This window comes from Acinonyx jubatus, chromosome E4, assembly GCF_027475565.1.
Source record: "Acinonyx jubatus isolate Ajub_Pintada_27869175 chromosome E4, VMU_Ajub_asm_v1.0, whole genome shotgun sequence".
Lineage (NCBI taxonomy): Eukaryota > Metazoa > Chordata > Mammalia > Carnivora > Felidae > Acinonyx > Acinonyx jubatus.
The window spans coordinates 61,744,975-61,766,476 of record NC_069395.1 but is presented as its reverse complement, the minus strand read 5'-3'; the positions used below and the strand labels follow the sequence as shown (position 1 = coordinate 61,766,476).

Here is a 21,502-nt window from a genome sequence, read left to right as displayed (position 1 = left end):
ATTTGGCAACATTATTAAAGAATGTGATATGTAATAGTCCAGAGATGGTTTTTAAAAAAATAAACTCTTAACCATAATTTAATGGTGTTTTATCTTTTTTTTTTTTTTTCCTTTGCTCTGTTGACTTCTGTGAATTAATGTTTTTTCTGGCTCATTACTTCAATGTAATGTCTATGGTTTTTGGTCGCTAATGACTATTGTGATTGCTTTTAATTGCTTATCATTCTTTGAGAACGTGCCCTTTTAATCTCACTGCGCTTCTTAAACATTTTTATTTTACCATATAAATCGCTTTTTGGGAGACTAATCATTGAAGCATTGTAAGCCAGTTCCAGTTAGGGGGCAGGCATATATGTATGTGCTTTGGGATCCCTGAGTTATTAGGAGACTACAGGACGCCTGCAGTGAGGGAGTTTCTACCTCCTTTTATTCTTGTGGGCACGGCTGGCCTCCCTTTCCTGACATCATTTCCCTTCCTGTGGAGGGGGGACCTGCTGCAGCTCAGGAGGCACCTGATGGTTCCCCGTAGGGGGCCACCTCTTTGAAATCTGGAGCCCTCCTTCCGGGCCACACCCACTTCCCTGCCCCCAAACAGAAAAGATGCTGTGGAGGGGAAAGTGCAGGGGAACTGGAGGTGACACTTTCACTTGGTTCTGTCTTTATTATGTGCATTTTATTACTCCTGTCTCTTGTGTGTCTTGTTACCTGTAGCAGGACAGCTAATGGGCCAGGCCTTTTAACTTCTAATGACTTTATGCCTTTTCCCTCTGGTTTGTTAAGTATAAGTAGCACTGTGTTAATAAAACTTGCCTTTGGGATTTTAATTTTTTAAGGTGTATTTTTCAGCCATATATCTGAAAGCAATGAAAGCAGATGGATTGCAAAACTCCAAATAAAATGTGTGCATCATTTTAGAATTTCCCCTCCTAGCAGATTTGATGGGGGTGGAGACTGAGAATAAGAACGAGGATTACAAATTTAAGCATTGAAAAAAGCACAGATACAAGAGATGTAAAGAAATACGTTATTATAAAATATTCCAGTGAGTGTAAACCTAGAAGCTTTCGGAATTCGTAAGCTTCGATGTAACAACCTTATGAATAGGTCCATACTTTACACTGAATCATAAATCTATTATTTCTACTTGAAGATATTTATAACTTTGATTTTCTTGATAATTTTGCTTTTTAGAATTCCTAATGCTGGTTTTAGTAGGTGCTGAGATTTTTAAGCAATGTGGATTTAAACCAGTCTAACGGTCTGTATTACTGAGTTGACTTTCAGACACAAATTGTTGTGTAAGAAATCGCTGGCATATACACGATACACTCACAAACGAAAAGGTGGCTTTGGGGTGCTTGCCAAGTGAACAACGTATGTTGTGTATACACACATTAAGAGTTGTTCGTGTTGGTACAGTTGTTACCACATGACCTGTTGACGTTGCTATTGTCTGGTTTTTTTGACTCTTTTTTTTCTAATTAACTCCTGCTTTCTACAAATACCAGAAGCTTCATTGTACAAAAGTCTGCATACAAAACTTGAGAGCAAAAAATAGATTTTTTGGATAAGCTCATGCTTGTCTATTTTTTGTCTCATTAAGCTTGGTTATTCTGTTTTTTCATCCTACTTCATTTGTTTCAGAAATGCAAAAATTGAATATATCATCTTAGAGAACACTTTAAACTCTTGCTCAGAAAATTATATCGACAGTTAACAAGCCTTTAAAAATTACATATGGAATGATTATGTGAGATATAGCATGACATAATAAAAAGATCTAGTTATACCACTTAACCATTTGTGACCTTGACCAAAAAAATGGTCACATAACTTCTCCTAAGCCTTATTTTCCTCCTCTGTAAAACAAGATGGTGAATACCTCTCCTCCTGCAGGGTGGCTGTGAGAATGAAGTCAGTTGATGAGCATAAAGCTTCTTTATAATGGTGCTCACGGGGCGCCTGAGTGGCTCAGTTGGTTAAGCGTCCAACTCTTGGTTTTGGCTCAGGTCATGATCTCACGGTTTGTGAGTTCAAGCCCCATATCAGGGGCTTGCCTGGGATCCTCTCCCTCTCTCTCTCTCTCTCTGCCCTTCCTCTGCTCTCTCTGTCTCTCAAAATAAATAAACTTAAAAAAAATTAAAAAACAAATATAATGGTGCTCACTATCAAATAGTGGTTTTGACTGTATTATAATGTAATGGTGCTCATTACAATTGTTGTAAGCTTATGAGGGCAGGGACTCTATCTGCTTCTCCATCATTATAGCCCTTAGGTCATAACACGGTTCCTGGAACATAATAAGAGACCAGAAAGTGTTTATTGGTGTTCTTCCTACCTTTTTGTATTGATAAATAAAGGAAGTGACCACAGATTGCTCTTGGTAGGCCATAAGCTTCCATTTAGCACCTTTTTTTTAAATCTGTAGTTAAATTATTATGCAATTACTGCATTCCTTGAAAGTCTTACATTTTGCTCAAGTCAAAACATGTTTTACTTTGCTTCTGCTTTTGATTTTAAAGTTAAGCTTTCATTTGAACCTTCTGTCATTTCAAAACCTTCCTTGTGGAAGTAGCCAAATTGAGTTCAGTAGATCCATAACTTAGAAATTTTTCAAGTCTCATTGAATTGAAATCTTTTTGATTAAAACAGGAATATCAGTAGTAGATTATGTAAGTTTCTCTCTTTTAAAAATAGAGAAAAATCAGTTTTTTCTATTGCTTATCACTGGTAATATTTATTTAGTTCTTCAATCTGTGTGGCTGATGACACAAATAAATGGCTCTCCGGGAATGAGCTCTAAACCTGGAATGTGGCCCTCTGCCTTAGCTATTTGTAAGTTGTGTTGTCATGAGCAAGCTTCTCACCTTCTCTGAGAATGTGTCCTCATTCACATTCAGTTAGAGAAGGCCTACCTCACAAGAACTGTGTGCCTCTCAAATGACCTCATGTGTACTGTGAGGTGCTGTGCATAACAGAGTGCTGTGTCGGGGTTACTAATCTCTTTGGCCACCTGGGGAAGCTTATGGATCTCTTCTCAGAGCAGTGCCTCTTCTTTTTTTTTTTTTTTTAATGTTTTTATTTATTTTTGAGAGACAGAGACAGAGCGAGTAGGGGAGGGGCAGAGAGAGAGGGAGACATAGAATCCGAAGCAGGCTCCAGGCTCTGATCTGTCAGCATACAGCCCGATATGGGGCTCAAACTCATGAGCGGCAAGATCATGACCTGAGCTGAAGTCAGACACTTCAGCTTCAGACTGAGCCATGCAGGCGCCCCTCAGAACAGTGCTTCTAAATGCATAAACATAGGGACTCTGGGTGGCTCAGTCAGTGAAGCATCCGACTCTTGATTTTGGCTCAGGTCATGATCTCACAGTTTGTGAGTTCAAGCCCCGCATCAGGCTCTGAGCTGACAGTTGGGATCCTGCTTGGGATTCTTCCTCTCTCTCTCTGCCCTTCCCCTGCTTGTGCTCTGTCTCTCAAAATAAAATAAACTTTTAAAAACTTTAAAACTAAATAAATAAATACATAAACATGAAATTACCTCGTTGTGCTTCAGTATGATTGCATTTCTTTGTAATGTTATCACAGTATTTTTAAAGTGACAGAGTAGTACATGGAACTTTGTTGCTGTGGGTTTAATGACCGCAGTAATCTTGAGGCAGTGGTGATGAAAGGCTCTGGGACACCTATAGCAACCACACTATCTATGATTTCTGTGGGTGGAAAAAAACCCAGTATCACTAATTCCACTACTGTTTGTTACCCGAATTCTCACTGAAAGAAATGCTAAGCTTCAGGTGGAGGTTAGTGAGAATGAAGTTGTAATTGCTCCTTCTTATCCAGGCACATGGACTCCTTGGGTTCTGTTTACCACCCCCAAGTCTAAGAGCTGTCATCTGTTAGTGCTGGTCATTAACATGAACTGTATTTTGAAAGACGTGTCACTACTTCAGGGTGTTTAACATATTTTTCAAAGTGACGTGAAATTTAATTTTATTAATTTTTGGAATTAAAGCTTGAAAGCTTTTTTGAGTATCAAAATAGTTGATAGGATTTCCAAAGAGTCTTAAGTTTTTGATCTTTAATTAGATGTCGAGCTTATGTAATGGATTCTATCACAAATGATTGTGTCTAGAGCTGTTGTTTAAAAGAGATTAAACTTCTTTTCTGAAACTATCACCAGGATCAGCCAGGATCTTGCCCTCATTGCTCGGGAAATCAACGACGTAGCAGGCGAGATAGACTCAGTGACATCGTCGGGCACCGCCCCCAGCACCACAGTAAGCACTGCGGCCACCACCCCGGGCTCTGCCATAGACACTAGAGAAGAGGTAGGAGATCTTCATGGACAGATGCAGAAGGTTCTTCCTTTTCTTTGTTTCTTTTGCTTTTAGCCTTTTGCTGAGTTTATTTGAGTTATACCCACCGTCCCTGTTTGCATGAAGCTCTGCATTTTCCAACTTTGGTTTAAAATTTTTCTTTTTATGTTTTTGTAACAAAACTAGCAAAGGCTAACATTTGGTCTATTATTCCATGAAGCTGTAAAATTATTTAAAACCGGTACTTTGTCTGCCAATTACTGGTATATAGTTTCACTGGAAAATATGACTATAAATGACATCTGAAAAGCAAACTAAAATTTGATAAATGATTGTATAACACTTCCATAAAATTTGGCTATGAAAATACTTCAATTAAAAAGGCATTTTTATATGTAGCTGGCTAGTAGATGTCTCTAATAGCAAATAAAGGAAAAATTGTACAGTTTCCACTAACTTTAAATAATTCTGTTGAAAATTACACATATATGTTTAAGGATACTTTGAAAACTGAAAGATATACACACATAGATACACAAAGATATATACACATACACACCCACACACAAATACATGCATATTCAGTTTTGAAACCTTCCTGTAAGTTCTGGAATGCAAGGTAGCACGTAGAGACTATTGCCTTCCCCAGACCGGGGCCTCCTGCTCTCTGGCTCTCTAACGTTGCTCCAGAGGGTGCCTTTAATGGATAATGAAAAATAAATGGTAGTCTGACATGTTGGCTCTCGATCTGGTGCAGAAATACAAGCAAAAGATTGGCATTTGAGAGAATGAATTAAAAGTTTTATTGGGACAAAGCCACATTCTTTTGTTTAATTATCTGGCTGTTTTGTGATATGTCAGAAATGAGTAGTTAGACACTGTATGGCTATAAAGCTGAAAGTATTTATTATCTAGCCTTTTACACGAAAAAATGCCAGCCTCTAATGTGCTTCGTTAATTTTATAAAATAATGTCATCAATAGTGGCTCCAAATGGCTAGCCTTTTTGACAGATTCGATTTTGACAAACTCTATTAATAATCTCTTCCTTTGCTTTTTGTCACATTCCTTTTATAATCCAGTTCTTTAATGGTCATTTTTGTTGTTGTAGTTGTTGTTTTTCACCTTCATGTGTTGTCTAAGTTGGTAAATGAGCTTTTGTGAATCTGTGTAGAGTTTTGTTACCACATTGATCAATTGTAAATGTATATAAAATCATCCTCATTGGTGAAAAACAAAAGGATCTTCTTGGTGGCAAGACATACACAATTCTTCTGGTACATTTAAAACGATGAACACATTATTTCCTCAGCTATCTAACTAAATGTTACCTAACATGATTATACACTCACGCAGACCCAGTAAAATTACTCAGTCATTTCATTGAATAGATTTTCATTGTTCCTTTTTGTTTTATCTTAGAATATTGTACTAAAATTTATTCCTTCTTCAGTAAACCTGAGTTACTTTGTATTATTGGATGTGTATAATTTGCACTGTAGATGGCAGTATGTCATTTTCATTAGAATATGTAACTGCTGTAGCATTGTTAAAAGTTTACCTAAGACCAAAATACTTACTTTGTGGATTTAAAAATTGTTTCCTTTGTAAACTTAATTGGAATTTGCAATTTATGTATTTGTGAAGAAATTTGGCACCTGGATTTGGGGAAGAAAAACAAAAAACAACATAGGAAACTAAAAGAAAAAGAAACATTATTTTACATTGGTAAGGCATTGTGAGTAAAATGAACTTGTCCATCTACATGGCTCAGCTTTTTCTGTTTAGTATCTGTTTTACAGTTGGGGGAAATCTTATCCATGGAAGGATTGAACTTAACAAAGTTCTGTGTTTTGGATTTTAAAAATCTATGTAGATGAACATCTATTTTATTAAACAGGCACCTTTGAAGAACTTATAAAAAGAAAGAGTAATTGGTTTATTGAAGATATCATGCTTCTGTTACTACTTGAGAATGTAATAACTTCTGTCTAATAAAAAAAAAATTATAATGCCAATATCGGTACTTACCCAAATTATTCTCATAAGGATATGCTTTTGTCCTATTAGTTGGTTGATCGTGTTTTTGATGAAAGCCTCAACTTCCGAAAGATCCCTCCATTAGTTCATTCTAAAACACCAGAAGGAAACAACGGTCGGTCTAATGATCCAAGACCTCAACCAACAGAGCCTCCTGATCACTTAACAATTACAAGGCGGAGAACCTGGAGCAGAGATGAAGTAAGTAAACCACAAACTTTAACAAATGTCAGAGGAAACATGTCCTGTTGTGGGAAAAGAAGGAACTGTTCAACAAATGGGGCTGGGGAAAAAAGTGCTTGCCCTTATGAATAGAGTGAAGTTTCATCTTGACATTAAATCATGTACAAAATAATCAACTACAAATGAGTTAAGTTTCTAAAGGGCAAAAGCAAAACTTTAAAACTTTTAGTTAAAAGTATAGGTAAATGTCTTTCAAAAAAAGACACAAAAAAGCTTTAAAATAAAAGACTGATAAATTAGAGTATATTGAAAGACTTTGTGAAACATGCAGTCAATGAAGGAGTAGTATGCAGAATACATAAAGAAGGCCCTACCAATCAATTAAGGCAAAAACCGTCTCCACAGAAAAATCTCCAAAAGACATGAACAGCATTTGACTGAAAAGAAATTAACTGAAGTCTACAAAATAGAGATGTTAAACCTCATGAGTATTCAGAGAAATACATTTCAGGGCGAAAATGTGATTCTTATTCAATTGGCAATAAATTAAAAATCTTAAAATAGTAAGTATTGGAGAGCTTGGATACATAGACTCCTTTTTGTGTTGCCACTAGACGTTAAATTGGCACACTTTGGAAAAACAGTTTGACATTATTTCCTTAAGTTGAATGTAAACATGTCACATGATCCTATCACACAGTTTTACCTCTGGTACATGCTCAAGAGAAAAACCCTTTCCTATTGCCAAAAGAAGTCATGTAAAAGAATATTTATAGTACCACTATGGGCCTAACAAAAACTTGGGAACTGTCTAACTTTTTATCAGCAGAAAGAGAATGTATAAACCGGTATGTTCACAAATTGAATACTTACAGAGTAATAAAAATAAATGAAGTACAGCACTATGCCACTACATGGATGAATTTTAACAGTATAACAGTAAATGAAAAAAGTAATTCTCAGAAGATATATAATGTGATTCTTTCTCATACATTTTTTAAAAATGAAAAGATATACTTAGGACAGAAATGGAAGTAACACATGATATAAAAAGGAAAGCAAGGGAATGATGAATGGAATTTAAGATACTGTTCAACTTGGGCAGAGGGCAATAGGGAAATGGGGAGGGGGAAACCATAGAAATAGAAGTAGATTCTATCAGTCAGCTATTTCTGTATAACAAACCACAAAAATCTCACTGGCATAGAGAAGTAAGCATAAATTTATCACATACCTGTGGGTTAACTGGGACAACTCAGCTGGACAATTGAAAGTTACAGGTTGAGGGGTGCCTGGGTGGCCCAGTCGGCTAAGTGTCAACTCAGCTCAGGTCATGATCTTGCAATTCGTGAGTTCGAGCCCCGTGTCAGGATCTGTGCTGACAGCTCAGAGCCTGGAGCCTGCTTCAGATTCTGTGTCTCCCTCTCTCTCTGCTCCTCCCCATTCTCTCTCTCCCTCTCTCTCTCTCTCTCTCTCTCAAATAAACTTTGAAATATCTTTAAAAAAAAAAAGTTATAGGTTGAGTCCAGGTCTGCCCCATGTGTCTTTTATTGATTGGACGAGTGGGCTGGCTAAGGCATGTTCTTGTCGTGGTTATATCAGAAACACAAGGGAGCAAGCCCCACCATGCAGGCACACTTCACGTTCATGTTGTGTCTGCTACTGTCCCATTGGTGAAACCAAATCACACAGCTTGAGGTCAGAGGCAAGTATCCTCTTCCTATGGCATCAGGAGCAAATGGCTTATTGTTGCATTCTAGCCTTTGTTTTGGTGTTAGATTCATAAGTGCTTCTTACGTTATTCATGAGAAAGAAAGAAAAAGTGGTCCGTATTGGACTAGTGAGCTATGTCATGAATTAAGAACTGTGATTAAAGGTGCCTGGGTGTCTCAGCTGGTTAAGCAACCAACTTCAGTTCAGGTCATGATACGGTTCATGAGTTGGAGCCCCGCATCGGGCTCTGTGCTGACAGCTTGGAGCCTGAAGACTACCTCAGGTTCTGTGTTTCCCTCTCCCTCTGCCCCTCCCCCCCTCTCAAAAATAAACATAAAAATTTTTTTTAAAAGAATTGTGATTAATTCTGTATACTTGTGAACCAATGCAGATAAAAATTATTAAGTAAATGTGGCAGTGACAAATCAAGTAAAGAGAGGTTTATTGGAAAGGTTTATGATAATGGAAATTAGATAAAATGAGCTTGGGAAAAATTCAAGGATATAGTTTGGTTTATTCACCAAAAACTGGCTATTTCAAATGGCACCATGGAACGAGCTAATTGAAGGACGACATGCAGGGGTGGTACAGGTAAAAAGCCTTAGGGCATGGGTAGGAGAAGATTGTAGAAAGCAGCAGTGGGCAAAAAGGGTTTGGTCATAGGCTGGCATCCTGTGCATCCCTGGATTTAAGGAACAGGAGCTAAAAGTATGTAAGAATGTGTATGTTTGCATAATACTAAGTAGAAAAAAATGTCCCAATGGGAAAGCACACAGCTAGCTCCATGGCTGCCACTGCACTATATACTAGATGCTTTTGTTTGTTTGGTTTATTTTTATTTACTTATCTATTTTTTGTGAGAGAGAGGGTGGCGAAAGTGAGCAGGGGGCAGAGAGAGAGAATCCCATGAGGGGCAGAGTGAGGGAGAGAGAGAAAGAAGCAGGGCTCACCCGAAGCGGGGCTCATGTTTTTACCCGAAGCGGGGCTCACCTGAAGCAGGGCTCAAGCTCACCCAATGTGGGACTCGAACTCAGAAACCCTGAGATCATGACCTGAGCCAAAGTCAGGCGCTTAACTACTGAGCCACCCAGGTGCCCTATTCTAGATGCTTTTAACACACACTCCCTGCCCTGGCCTAAGTGATACATGTCTTCCACTCTTGTTTTGGCTTGTTTTCTCAAGGCTCTCAAAATAATGTTTATGTAGCCTTTTTACTGCCTGTATGTTGCTGATCACATCCTAAGTAACTTTTTATCCCCCACTGACTTGTCAACCCTTATCCCCCAACCCTTGTCATTCTCGGGTTCTCATTTTCCATGGTGCCTTCCTTACTTCTGCCTCCTTTCACTGAACTCCCTTTCATTAGAATTTGCCTCGCACCAATTCACAAAAGTTAGCACTTATTTATGTTCTTTTTGATAAAATATTTAACAGTATTTCCTAGGTACTTTTAACTCCCACACTGCTCTTTAAAGCTTCTTAACCTCCGAGGCCATATCTTATTTTTTGGATTGTCTTGCAGAGTCTAAATACAGTTTTGACATACAAGGAGGTGATTTGGGAACCCACATCTAGCCCCAAGTTCAGTCCTTTTTCTCGCTTCTGGAGACCAAATCCAGCCTGCCACCTGTTTTTATAAATAAAGCGGTTATCTCAGCACAGCCATGCCTGCTCGTTTGTGTGTTACCTATAGCTGCTTTCATAGCACTGAGTTTGGTAATAGTTGTAACAGAGACCAGATGACCTGAAACCTTCACTCTCTGGCCTTTTACAGAAGTTTGCCAAGCCCTAGTTTTGCCCATAAGTTTCAAGTAGGGTGGTATCAACCTCCATAATAAAAACTTACTCTTTTGAGTAAATTTTTTTTTTAACATTTATTCATTTTTGAGAGAGAGACAGACAGACAGAACCTGAAGCAGGCTCCAGGCTCTAAGCTGTCAGCACAGAGCCCAACGCAGGGCTCAAACTCCTGGACTGAGAGATCATGACCTGAGCTGAAGTCAGACGCTTAACCAACTGAGCCATGCGCCCCTCTTTTGAGTAAATTTTTAAAAATTATCTCTCCCACTAGACTCTGCTCCAAAGAGCAGGATTGTAACCTTCTTCATCTCTACGTTCATATTATTTGGTGAAAGAATAGATAATAAACTTAGCATTCTAAATTATTTGTATTTTCCCTTTTATTATCATTTGATTTGGAGGCATGAGAGGAGAGGATCATGATAGTCATTGAAGATAAGATAATATGGATTGGTTTTTAAAAGTGGTGTGGACCAAAATAACATGGAACCTTGACAAGTTTTTTTTAAAAAAGGAACTCCTTTGTTGATATTTATTTCTCTTTCTCAATTTAGTTATATAGTTTAGTTATACAGTTTAATTCTAATTATATTCTTCATTGACCTTTTATTAAAATTAGCCTACATACTAAATGCCCCTAAACATAGTGGGCTGTGACTGGTGTTCTCAATGGTTTCGCAATACAGTGGTAATATTTTAATATAATTTCTTTGGATGTTTCAGGTCATGGGAGATAATCTGCTGCTGTCATCCGTCTTTCAGTTTTCTAGGAAGATAAGACAGTCTATAGATAAAACAGCTGGAAAGATCAGGTACTGTTCTGTCACTGGAACCTCCCGGCTTCCATTATTAACAGACACGTGTTCCACTTTGTGCGAGCCTGCTCCCCCCACAGCTAGTAGGAGCTAGTGAAGCCGGTGGCACTGAGTCTTCCTGCTGCCAGTGTCCCATTCCTTGTCTTTTGTAGGTGTAAGTAACAGCCATAAGCTAGATCACATGCAGGGGGCAAAAAGGGAAAGAAATGTCCTAAATAATCAGCCCTTTGTAATTGAGAGTTAACAGCTCTAATTACTTAGGTTAACTTTATTAATAACCAGGAACAGTTTACTCCTCCACAAAATAATAGGTAAGTATTTAACAGACCTTTGGGGTTGGCTTTTATAAGACCTGAAAGTTGAGTCTAATTTCATCTTCCTCATCAGTAAAGAGGACAGTATTGCGTAATTTTATAAGACTCAGAATACCTGGTTACTTGTCTGCCTTGTGTACTAAATTATGAGGGCATCAAAACAGTGCAGGACAAATAATATGCAGTCAAAAATCATTCAGTCTGATGAGATTTGGAGATTTTGTTCCCATATAAGATTATTTTTATCAATATTTATTTCATTTATTTATCCCTTTGGTTCATTATCCTTCCAGTATGTCCTAGTTCTAGAATATAATTTTAGTGGAATTAAATTCAGAATAACAATGTTACCACCTTCAACTACAGTGAGTAGTTGAGCCAAACTTGAGGCATGACTCCTGGTATTAGGCAGGCACGATTGTTAGTTCGTGTGTAATAACTAATAGGTTAGGCTTAAAATTTTTTTCCCTACAAATTTCAATTGGTTGGACTTAATTTGTCCAGCTGCATGTTGTACTGGCAACTCCTAGGATGATGGGCTGTTGTGGTGAAGGAGAGCACTGTGACTTTTCAGAGAAGGTGGTGGGATCAGCACACTTGGAAGTGATGTAGCTACTGGGGGACACATACACATACCTCACCTAAGATGATACCAAGGGTGCGGATTGCTTAGTCACTGAGTATGATTAAAAGAAAAACAGTGGGCTCACTTATAAGCCAAATCAGAAATTACAGAATGTGTTATTTATAAATAACATGCAACTAATTTGATTTCTTTACAATCAAATACAAACCTTAAAATGGACACATTTTCCTAATTTAGAAAGGATCCAATTAAATGATATTGTCTTTGTACTTTTTATTCTGTATAACTAGTGATTTTAATAATAAAAAGGAAAAAGGGGTGATTGGGCTTGGTTGGAATAGAAGTTGTGAATAGTAAAATCAGATAATTAAAGCAAAATAATGAAGACAAATCACATGGAGATAGCAGGAAAAGCTAACTTTGTTTAAGTGGATATGCTCAGTAAGTGAGCTAATGTGTAAATCCCATGAGAGCAGTGGTCTTCGTCCAATTATAAAGTACCTAGAATATACTATGTAACTATTTGTTCATGAGTGAATATTAAATTATTACTTTATAGGAAGTTCAGTTTACTTAAAATTTGTAGGAAGATGTGAAAATTGATACGGGTAAATTATCTTGGAAAAAAAAAAAAAACATGGATGGCAGCATAATGGTAGTCATTAAAATAACTATTTAAATTAGTGAGATGTACAAGGTACTCCTTAAGAAAAGCCAAACATGCAGTCAGTGTGAAGGTAATATGCCTCGTGTTTCAACTGTATTTGGAGACGCTGTTGATATACTTCTCTGAGAACTCTTTTGTAAAGGTAAAGGTATTAAGTGAAAAGACCAAGGTATAGAAGAGTAAATATATTATGAGGCCTAAACCTTTAAGAAGTAAACCTGGAGAGAAGAATTATATGTATATGAACATTCACATACACACATAATAGGTGTTACATATAATATGTATGCTTTTTTCTGAAATATTTGTATTTTTAACCATGTTCTGTATTACTTTTGTTAAAAAAAAAATCTAAAAAGTAAAAAATAAGACAAGACAATGTAGATTACATTATCCTTTTTAACCTAAGGAGAATTTAATATTTTTTTACAAGGCAATACAGTGAAGGGATAAACTGGTACATTTTTAAGGGATATCAAGATAAGGGCTCAAGGTATAAAAGAAGGCTCAAGGTATAAAAACTATGTAAAAATACTTCAGAAATTCATTGATGCTGTGGCTTAATTTCTGATTCCTATAAATAAAATTTTAAGATATAATGAAACCATGTCTGAATATGGTTTGTGAATTACAATATTGCACACAATCTTATATTGCTTGTATGTTGAAATAATACATTTCATCAGTGTTTGATAAGTACCTAATGATGGTAAAAACACATTGAACACCGTGTTATTGAATTGCAAGGCTAACTATCTAGTTTAAGAGAAATCATTTAGATAATTTTTTTCTAAACCTCTTCCAAAAGTACCTTTTTAAAATATTGTGTTTAAGGTGTTCTTTTAAAAACACAACCATTTTAACATATGTTTTAAGCTACTGTAAAGGCAGTTTGCTTTCTCTTCCAGTAAATTTAGAAGGATGACCCATATAACTAAATTTTGCATGGTGTTAGATGGTCAAAACCTGGGTGAAGTAAGAGGACCGGGGGCGATGAGAGATGACCCTGGAGAGGTAAGGGAGGGTCCATGTAGGTTGAATTTGTTCAGGAGTTTGGACTTTACCATAAAAAACCATGGAAAGCTAATACCTTAATAGGGTCCTCTCAATAGCCAGCGTAACCATAAAAGTACATGTAGGTCTCATCATGTGGTCATGCGACCTACCAGCAGGAAAACTCTGAAGTCTTCTCACCTGTAAATGGAGATCCCTTTTTATTTCATCCCACCTATTGAAATACAAGTCGTCCTGCACAGTAACTGGGTCCCCATTCACTCATGTATTCATTCAGTAGATTTTCATCATGTCCCTGACTGATACCATTCTCTCTTCCTGTTGACTGTTGCTTCCTACCAAGTATCTTTCTCAGTCTGCACTGAACTCCTCCCTAGTTTCCTCCAAAGAAAACTACTTTTTGTAGCTTTAGCATTTAATTAAAATTGAGACCAAAAAACACATTCATTCATTGGTTGATTGATCTTACTGTCAGAAACGTGACAATTTAAAAAGGTTAAATACGTAAAAATGCCTCAATCAAGTTTGATATTGTTGCCTTCAGTGTGAGCATTGAATTGTACCATGTGTTGTAAAGCACTATGGCGGGCTCTGTGGAAGATCATAAAGAGGATAAAACCTCATCCCTACCCTTACGGGGTTTACAATCTGATCGGCAAGGTGAAGCATATACACACTTAACTATTGTACAGGGTAGCATGTGGTAGATTGGTGCCCACTTATAGATAAAGACAAAGAAAGGATCACTTTCATTCAGGACAATGAAGGAAGGCTTTATGGAAGGTAGTATTCAAAGATAGGTATAATTTTTAATAAGCAGATCTAAGGGAGAGAGCCTGAACCTTTTGTGTGGAGTACCAGGCAGTTTGGAGAATGACTGGTCTTTAACTTTTATGCCAGGAGTTATAAACTCAAATGCCTACCTGGGCCTAACAATATACACCTATTTAAATTGCCCCAATGCTTTCTATGGGCACGGCTGAAAATATTTATGCAAAAACCGTTTTACAGAGTTCTCACAGTATTCCGTGTGAAAAGGACCCCCTCAAGCTGCGTAGCATGGCCCTGTGTTGGTAGACTACCAGTTTGTAACCCTAATTTGCTTGGATTAAGGGCACTAAAGAATAGACAGTGAAAGTCGTAGAGTGTGAACCAGAGACTTTATTCTAAAGCCGACTGCCTTATCAAAGAAAGGTTTTTTAGGTTAATAGTTAAATTATTGAATGAAATTATCCTTGGAATTTAATGTGTTCCCATGGTGACATTTAGCGTACCATTTTGAATCTGTAATGTAATACGAAGATCACTCAAAAGCTATGAATTTTTTCCTGATAGATCTGTAACGACCTTTAAACAAAGACAGTTCTAACCAGTATGACCCAGTCTAAAGTAATGTCTTGATCTAGTTTTCTGCTTCCTTAGATTTAAATACTGTATTAGAGTTCACTTCCTAAAGCCAAAATGGTACGTTTGGCTTCTTAAGTCCATACCGCAATATTTACAGATTGTCTTTAAAGTAAGTTTTTCACCCCTTCAGTACTTAAAGCTCTGGAGGAGCTCCAGCTTTTCTGGAGTCAGGGACCTCAGGTGACCATTCTAAGCCATTTTCAAAAACGCAGAGGTGAAATATGTACCATTTAACGGTTTGAGAAGCCCAAGCATTATACCCAGTAACCATCTTCTGGCAAAATTCACTAAATTTTTAGCACACTGTAGCTAAGCACGGACTTGCTCTGTTATACGAGTCCGTCACAGTTCTCCATTGGTCCATGAAACAGTCGCTGTTTTCTTCCCGCCAGCCCTAATGCTGCAACGACTCTTTTACACAGATCCCATAATTTCCATAAGCGCCCTAGTTATCTTAGTATTATGAAAACAGCTCTTAGACAGCTGGCAAGGACATTTATTAGCCTTTCAGGTTTAGAAAATTTATCAGTTTCTAGAATCATTATTGCCCTTTTAAGAATGGTGATGCATAATTCTAGATGTTCCAGACTTGATTTGATGCTGATGAATTTCATGTTTGCCAAAAGTAAGTTGTACCTGCCATATTGATCTTTGAAGAAATACAAATAATATAATTTAGTTTACTACTTAAAAACGTATCAGCTTCCAGTAGTAATAATTTATTTACTTGTACACTGGTGATGTTTATATAAAGTCAGTTAAACTAGATTTCCAGGCTCAACAAAGAAATCTTAGAAGGAAACCAGAAAGGTGCCTGTTATTTATGTCTCTCTAAAGCTGCTGAGTCCTCTCTCAAAGATTCCAAAGTGTTTGGGAGAGAAGGACACCACTTTTGAAAGACAAAACTTTGTAGTACTTTTTTTTAATAAGTTATTTAATAAGTTAAGATATTGAGTTAAGGTATTTAGTTCCTAATGTAAGGATAATTATCTGTGTGGCAGTTGTTTTTATCAGAAGGATAGTGTCTTACTCTAATTGGTTAATCATGCACAAATCTAACCTGAATTAAGATTTTTAAAGAAAAGCACAGTAAGTACTCCAATTTTCAGCCTTTAAAATAATGTTCACACTTTAATCAGTTGGAAATTCTTCATGCCTAATTCGGTCTGTGTTCATCTTAATTTCTTCTTAGGTTTATACTGCACACATTCTTTCTGAACCAAGTTGTGCTAATTTTAATAAGTGGTCATTTTATGGTTAATTACAAATGTTAGGTAAAAACAATTTAGACGTGGTGTCATCAACATTTGTTGTATATTTGGTTTTCAGTAACGAATGTGATAAATGTGAAAGGATGTATGTGTGTATTCACAACCACACACTTGCTTTTTTTGATACAGATTTCTCACATAAATGAGCTAATTGGTAATATTGGCTCAGTAGTTTATTTGCGGTTTTTGTTTAGTGGTTTCTTTATCCTCGTGTAGCTTTGACTGTTAAACATATGACAGATTTTTAAAACATGAAAAGTAAAATGTTTATGTTTTTTTGATTTCTAGAATATTATTTAAAGATAAGGATCGGAATTGGGATGAAATAGAAAGCAAGTTAAGAGCTGAGAGTGAAGTCCCGATTGTGAAAACCTCAAGCATGGTATGGGAATTCTGCTTGAATAGTAAAACATTTTAATAGGTTTAAGGGAATGATATGCTTACTTTTGAAGTGCTTGTTGATTTATGGTTTTAAATAGATACAAATACCCAGATTTGGGAAGTTTTACACCTTCAGCTGTCTGTCATAGGGTCTTAAAATGTTGATTGCTTCAAAGCTGCAGACAGTATGAAGGAGGAACTTTGTGTTTCTCGCTAATACATTCTTTTTGTTGTAACAATTATATGTTATAAATAGGCGATTTGAAATAGGGGCCAAACTTAAATAGAAGTTGACATGAATCATTTACTCAGATTGCTTATCTCCTCCTTCAGAATTTGTATAGGTTTTCATGGTCAGAGAGTCTTACTAAAACTAAGGTTGCAGTTCATGCATTTTTCAAAGAAAATCCTTAATGCAGTTTTACAAAGTTGTTGTGAGGTTGATCAATGCAAGTTTTTCAAAGTCTTTGCTTATTACAGTAGTATTATCTTGAACTTTTCATCTTTTACCATTATCTCATTCAAAAAATAATTCTAGTTAAACATTAAAGATTATAAAATTTGCATCTTGTTTATGGGATATCATAATCCTTTCCTGTCTTGTTGCTGCAGATGTCGTGCCATGTAGATGTTAAATATTCCAAATAAGAGGAGTGTGAGGTTTGTTGCTATTCAAATAAAAATGCTTTCCTTACAGTAAGCTAATTTTTGTCATTGCTCTCCCTACAGGAGATTTCTTCTATCTTACAAGAGCTGAAAAGAGTTGAAAAGCAGCTACAAGGTACATTTACTACTGAATTAAGTAGGAAGAGCTAATGATTTCAAACAAGTACATTCTAAGATGCCACTTTAGAATGTGGTATCTCTTAAAATATTCTTACTATGTTATAATGTGATTTGGTTAAATGTAGTTATGCATGGATATATAGTTCTACGTATCCAAATTACTCATAAAAAGGAAGTTTTAAAATCCAGTATAAATAAAAAGGTAAAGTTAAATCTTGGGTATGTGGGCTAGTTGTTGTAGATGAAGTCATAGTATTCTATATATTATCTATTTTACTTGTATATAAATACAAATACATAAAAAATATGTAAAATAGTGTATTAAAATGTGTGTGAGCCACTCAGAATCCTTATTGACAGTTGATATTATTTATCTGATTTGACATTTCTTAAGTTATATTTATGATGTCACCCCAAATGAGTTTGTATTCTAAAATGAGTGATAGTTGTTTGGATGAACCACAAGAAGAGAGTGCATCTTGGCCAAAGGGGCTGGAAAAGGAGAGAGAGAAGAAAGAGAAAGGGACTCTGTTTGCCTCCTGAACAGTGACAGGGCCATTGTTTGGGTATGTGGCACATCTTACTCAGGCACTAATGCCTGTGTGTGTCTTGAGCTAGAATCTGCAGCGATAGAACAAATAGCTTCCAGAGTTAACTGCTAATTCTACTCAGTCTTTGTTGCTTGAATTACCATAGGCATTATTTGTTGGCCGTAGCTCAGTGATTGTTAACATCCAGTCAGCTTCCACACCCCGAAGGGTTATGTGTTCTGCTCCCATGGGGAAGAGTGTCTCGCTAATAACACAGCGACTGTTAGCTGGTAGAATGGAAGTATACTTTGAAAAGGACCTCTGAGTGATTCTTACATTAGAGGTACTTCCTTCTGCCAACTCCCCCCTCTGCCCAACGCCAAGTTGGAAATCACTCCCTAAGAGTTTTCCTCATCCACTCAAGGATCTTTTGGAATGAAAGCCCCTCCCATGCAGTAGCCAGGTCTGTGCGGCTCGCAGGTGCCGCCATGGGATATTAGTAGAGAGGTTCTGAGGGTGTCCCTGAGGCCCAGTGGCACATACACACATGCACACGGCTGATGGCCCCACATCCTTACCCAAGAAAAGGGACAACATGCTTATGGTAGCATTCAAAGTGTGAGGATGTTCTCTCGGGCCTCCCCAACCTTCCAGTTACTCTGAACCCCATCTTAGCAATGAATCCCCAGTTATCCAAGTAGTAATACATCTAGGAGTGCTTATTAAAACCACAACCAGTATTATCCCTATCCTCTTGCAATGATGAGCAAATTTAAAGAAGATCTTTCTTAAATTCCACATCTTCAAATCTCAGTCTTCCAACAGACTCCAGAAGGCCCATGTGTGAGCCTGTTCAGGGCACCAGAGAAAGCAATCAGGTCGGTATAATCTCCAATGTAGATCAGCCCCAGAATTATCACAAATGGGTTTAAAATACAGTATCAAGAGGATTAAGCAAATTTTAAGATCATACAACCATCAGTAGTTGAAGTATTATCCGAGTCATGAGCAGTGTTCACGTCCAAATTTAACTGCGTCTGCAATTCTCTTTTTTTCCCTGTGTTCCTTTTTTTTTTTTTTTTTCCCCCCTCAGCCATCAATGCTATGATTGACCCAGATGGAACTCTGGAGGCTTTGAACAACATGGGATTCCCCAGTGCTATCTTGCCGTCTCCACCAAAGCAGAAGTCAAGTCCTGTGAATGACCACGGCAGCCCGGGTCAGACACCGACACTTTGCCAACCAGAAGCTAGGGTACTCCACCCTGCCGCTATCCCTGTGTCGGCCGAATTTGAGAATGCTGAGTCTGAGGCTGATTTCAGTATACATTTCAATAGGTTCAACCCTGATGGGGAAGAGGAAGACGTTACAGTACATGAATGACTTTCTCTCGGTCGTTAAAAATAATTACCTGTGGATTGACTAGGAATATTGGCAGCAGCGTAGTGTTGACTTACACAAAACAAGACAGCTTGGTCAGCTACAATCTTGTTATCTCTGTCTTCTTAATTTTATTTATTTATTTTTTACCTGTGACGTGGCATCCTATTAATCCTTGCAGACCATTAGCGAACCACTTGATGCACACGTAGGCAAAAGCAGATTGTGACAGTGTTGCCTTTTGTGGTTTTATGATTTTCAAATTGAATTCTGTAATTGCATCCTTTCCCTTCATAGATCTTTGTTTTTTTTCTTTAAGCCATGCTGTGACCTACAAGCAAATTAAATACCCAACATTTCTGACCCCCATGTCTTCTGTGCCAAGCTGCTCCCTGAAATGGACTTCTTCTTCATCTGTACAGATTTGTTAAACACTTATATTTGCTTCTTAATAATAGGATTTATATTAGTATTCATTACCATTGGATACAATGACCTGTTACTCTCCACAGTCAAACTGACCTTTCAAAATAGTCCTTCTTGTGTTCTGAAATTTTCCAGCATCTATGTGATTTATATAACCTTGTTGCTACGTAAATTGTCTTGGGGTTTACGGAGATGAACTATTATGTTTGCACTAAGATTTGCCGGGAGTGCTAGGTGGACATAGCTATATATCAATAAGGACTAACTGTCTTTTTTGTACATAGGAGATTGACAATACTGTATTTGTTTTAACCCCTCAGTGTTTTACTCCACTTTCAAAAAGCTTAATCTGGCACTTTTTTTTTCAATTTTTTTTAACGGAAGTAAGATTTTGTCTCCTTTTAGGGCAAATGATAACTAGAAAGATTAAACTGGACTGCTTAGGTGGAGTATATTTTTTAATCTGACAACACGTATATTGGTCCTGTGTTACCAAGTTTATATGTGACAGTTGAAGAAAAATTCCCTTGAAATGATCATGAAGTTAAAATTTTCTTCATTAGGAGACTTGGAGAGCCAGTAGTCATAAGATTAGCTGATAGTTTCACTCCCAAGCAATGAATTGCTTCTGTGTGTTTCCCTGTAGGACCCAGTAGTAAATCCTGTCCGTCTTATACATTTGTAAGGACCCTGCAGGACAGCAACGATGAAGGCTCGGGCCTGTGCTACTGAACAGGAAGCCTGTGACAGATCCCTTCTGTAAACTTGTCTTTTCTCTTTCCAGTAAGTTTACATTTGGTTAAGTTTTAAAAGAAAGTAATTACCTTTGTGTTTCCAGAACACTATAATTTGGGTGAATCTTATGAATTCATTTAAATATTACTAGCAGACTTGGATTTTCCCCTTGACCCCATCAGTCTATAAAGGTTAAAACTGCAACTTTTGCACCTTGTACGAAATGGTCTTTAATATTTAGCAATAATCCTGTACTACATTTGTTTCAAGAAACAAACTAAGTCCATGCACTTCAAAAACCTTACAAGATTTAAAAACTCCTGTACTGTTAGGCCAGTTAATAAAGAGGCAAAAAAAAAGAAAAAAAAAAAAGCCTTTTGTAGAGATGTAAAAACAGAAGTCTGTTGTATAATGAATCTCATATTTTTCTTTAAATTAAAAAACACGGTAAATGAACTATTCTCCTTGTAAAGCTAACTTCTCCATTCTGTCTGATAAAGGAAGACTGAAGAGAAGGTTTTAAAGAACATGAATGGAATGATACAAATGCTTTGAAGGAATAAGTGAAACATTAAAACAGGGTCAATATCCATTTGAAGAAAAAGTCGAACACAATAATCACACCATTGTTCCCTCTTTTATTTAATGTTTGGGTACTGATTATACCCCCGTGGAAGTGGAAGGTAAGGAGTTGTCAAGGAAAATATTAGCATCTACTCTACTTAGTTATCCTTTTAAGTGTTTACACGGTTTTGTTCACTTATAAACATTTGGCCTTTTACTATGTTATTTTTATTTTGTATGAATACATTATCCTCCTTATTTATTTTTGTTACATTTATTACTTATGTTATTTTGTTATGCATTTACAACTCCATTTTTAAATAAAGTGTTTCTGGAACTTTACACAATGATTGTACATTTTATTCTACCATCTGAATTGCTAATACTTCATCAGTTTATCAAGTAACTATTTTCCAAGGCTTAGCAAAACAAAAAATCCTTCAGTTCTAGTTAACATGTGATAATTGTGAGGCTTCATAGTATTTTGACTAAGGAAGAAAAATTTTTCTTGGCTGATCTCTGTAAATCTGATTCTCTTAGCTTAATACTCCTAATGTAATGTGCACACAC

The 21,502-nt window shown here is 36.8% G+C and overlaps 1 protein-coding gene across 10 annotated transcripts in view; it reads left to right on the top strand.

The window, feature by feature from the left end:
* CEP170 (centrosomal protein 170) overlaps nucleotides 1–21,279 on the top strand; it is a 125,331-nt gene extending 104,052 nt beyond the window's left edge. For 5 of the 10 annotated variants that reach the window (XM_053209291.1, XM_053209289.1, XM_053209287.1 and 2 more), the window contains 6 exons: nucleotides 4,186–4,363; nucleotides 6,391–6,561; nucleotides 10,780–10,868; nucleotides 16,419–16,512; nucleotides 17,241–17,292; nucleotides 18,921–21,279. In XM_053209291.1, the coding sequence (XP_053065266.1) occupies nucleotides 4,186–4,363; nucleotides 6,391–6,561; nucleotides 10,780–10,868; nucleotides 16,419–16,512; nucleotides 17,241–17,292; nucleotides 18,921–19,210 (874 nt within the window). In that variant the 3' untranslated portion in view covers nucleotides 19,211–21,279. The remainder of the gene's footprint in view (nucleotides 1–4,185; nucleotides 4,364–6,390; nucleotides 6,562–10,779; nucleotides 10,869–16,418; nucleotides 16,513–17,240; nucleotides 17,293–18,920) is intronic. The other 5 variants (XM_053209290.1, XM_053209284.1, XM_053209288.1 and 2 more) reach the window with 4 other exon arrangements.
* The last annotated feature ends 223 nt before the right edge of the window (nucleotides 21,280–21,502 follow it).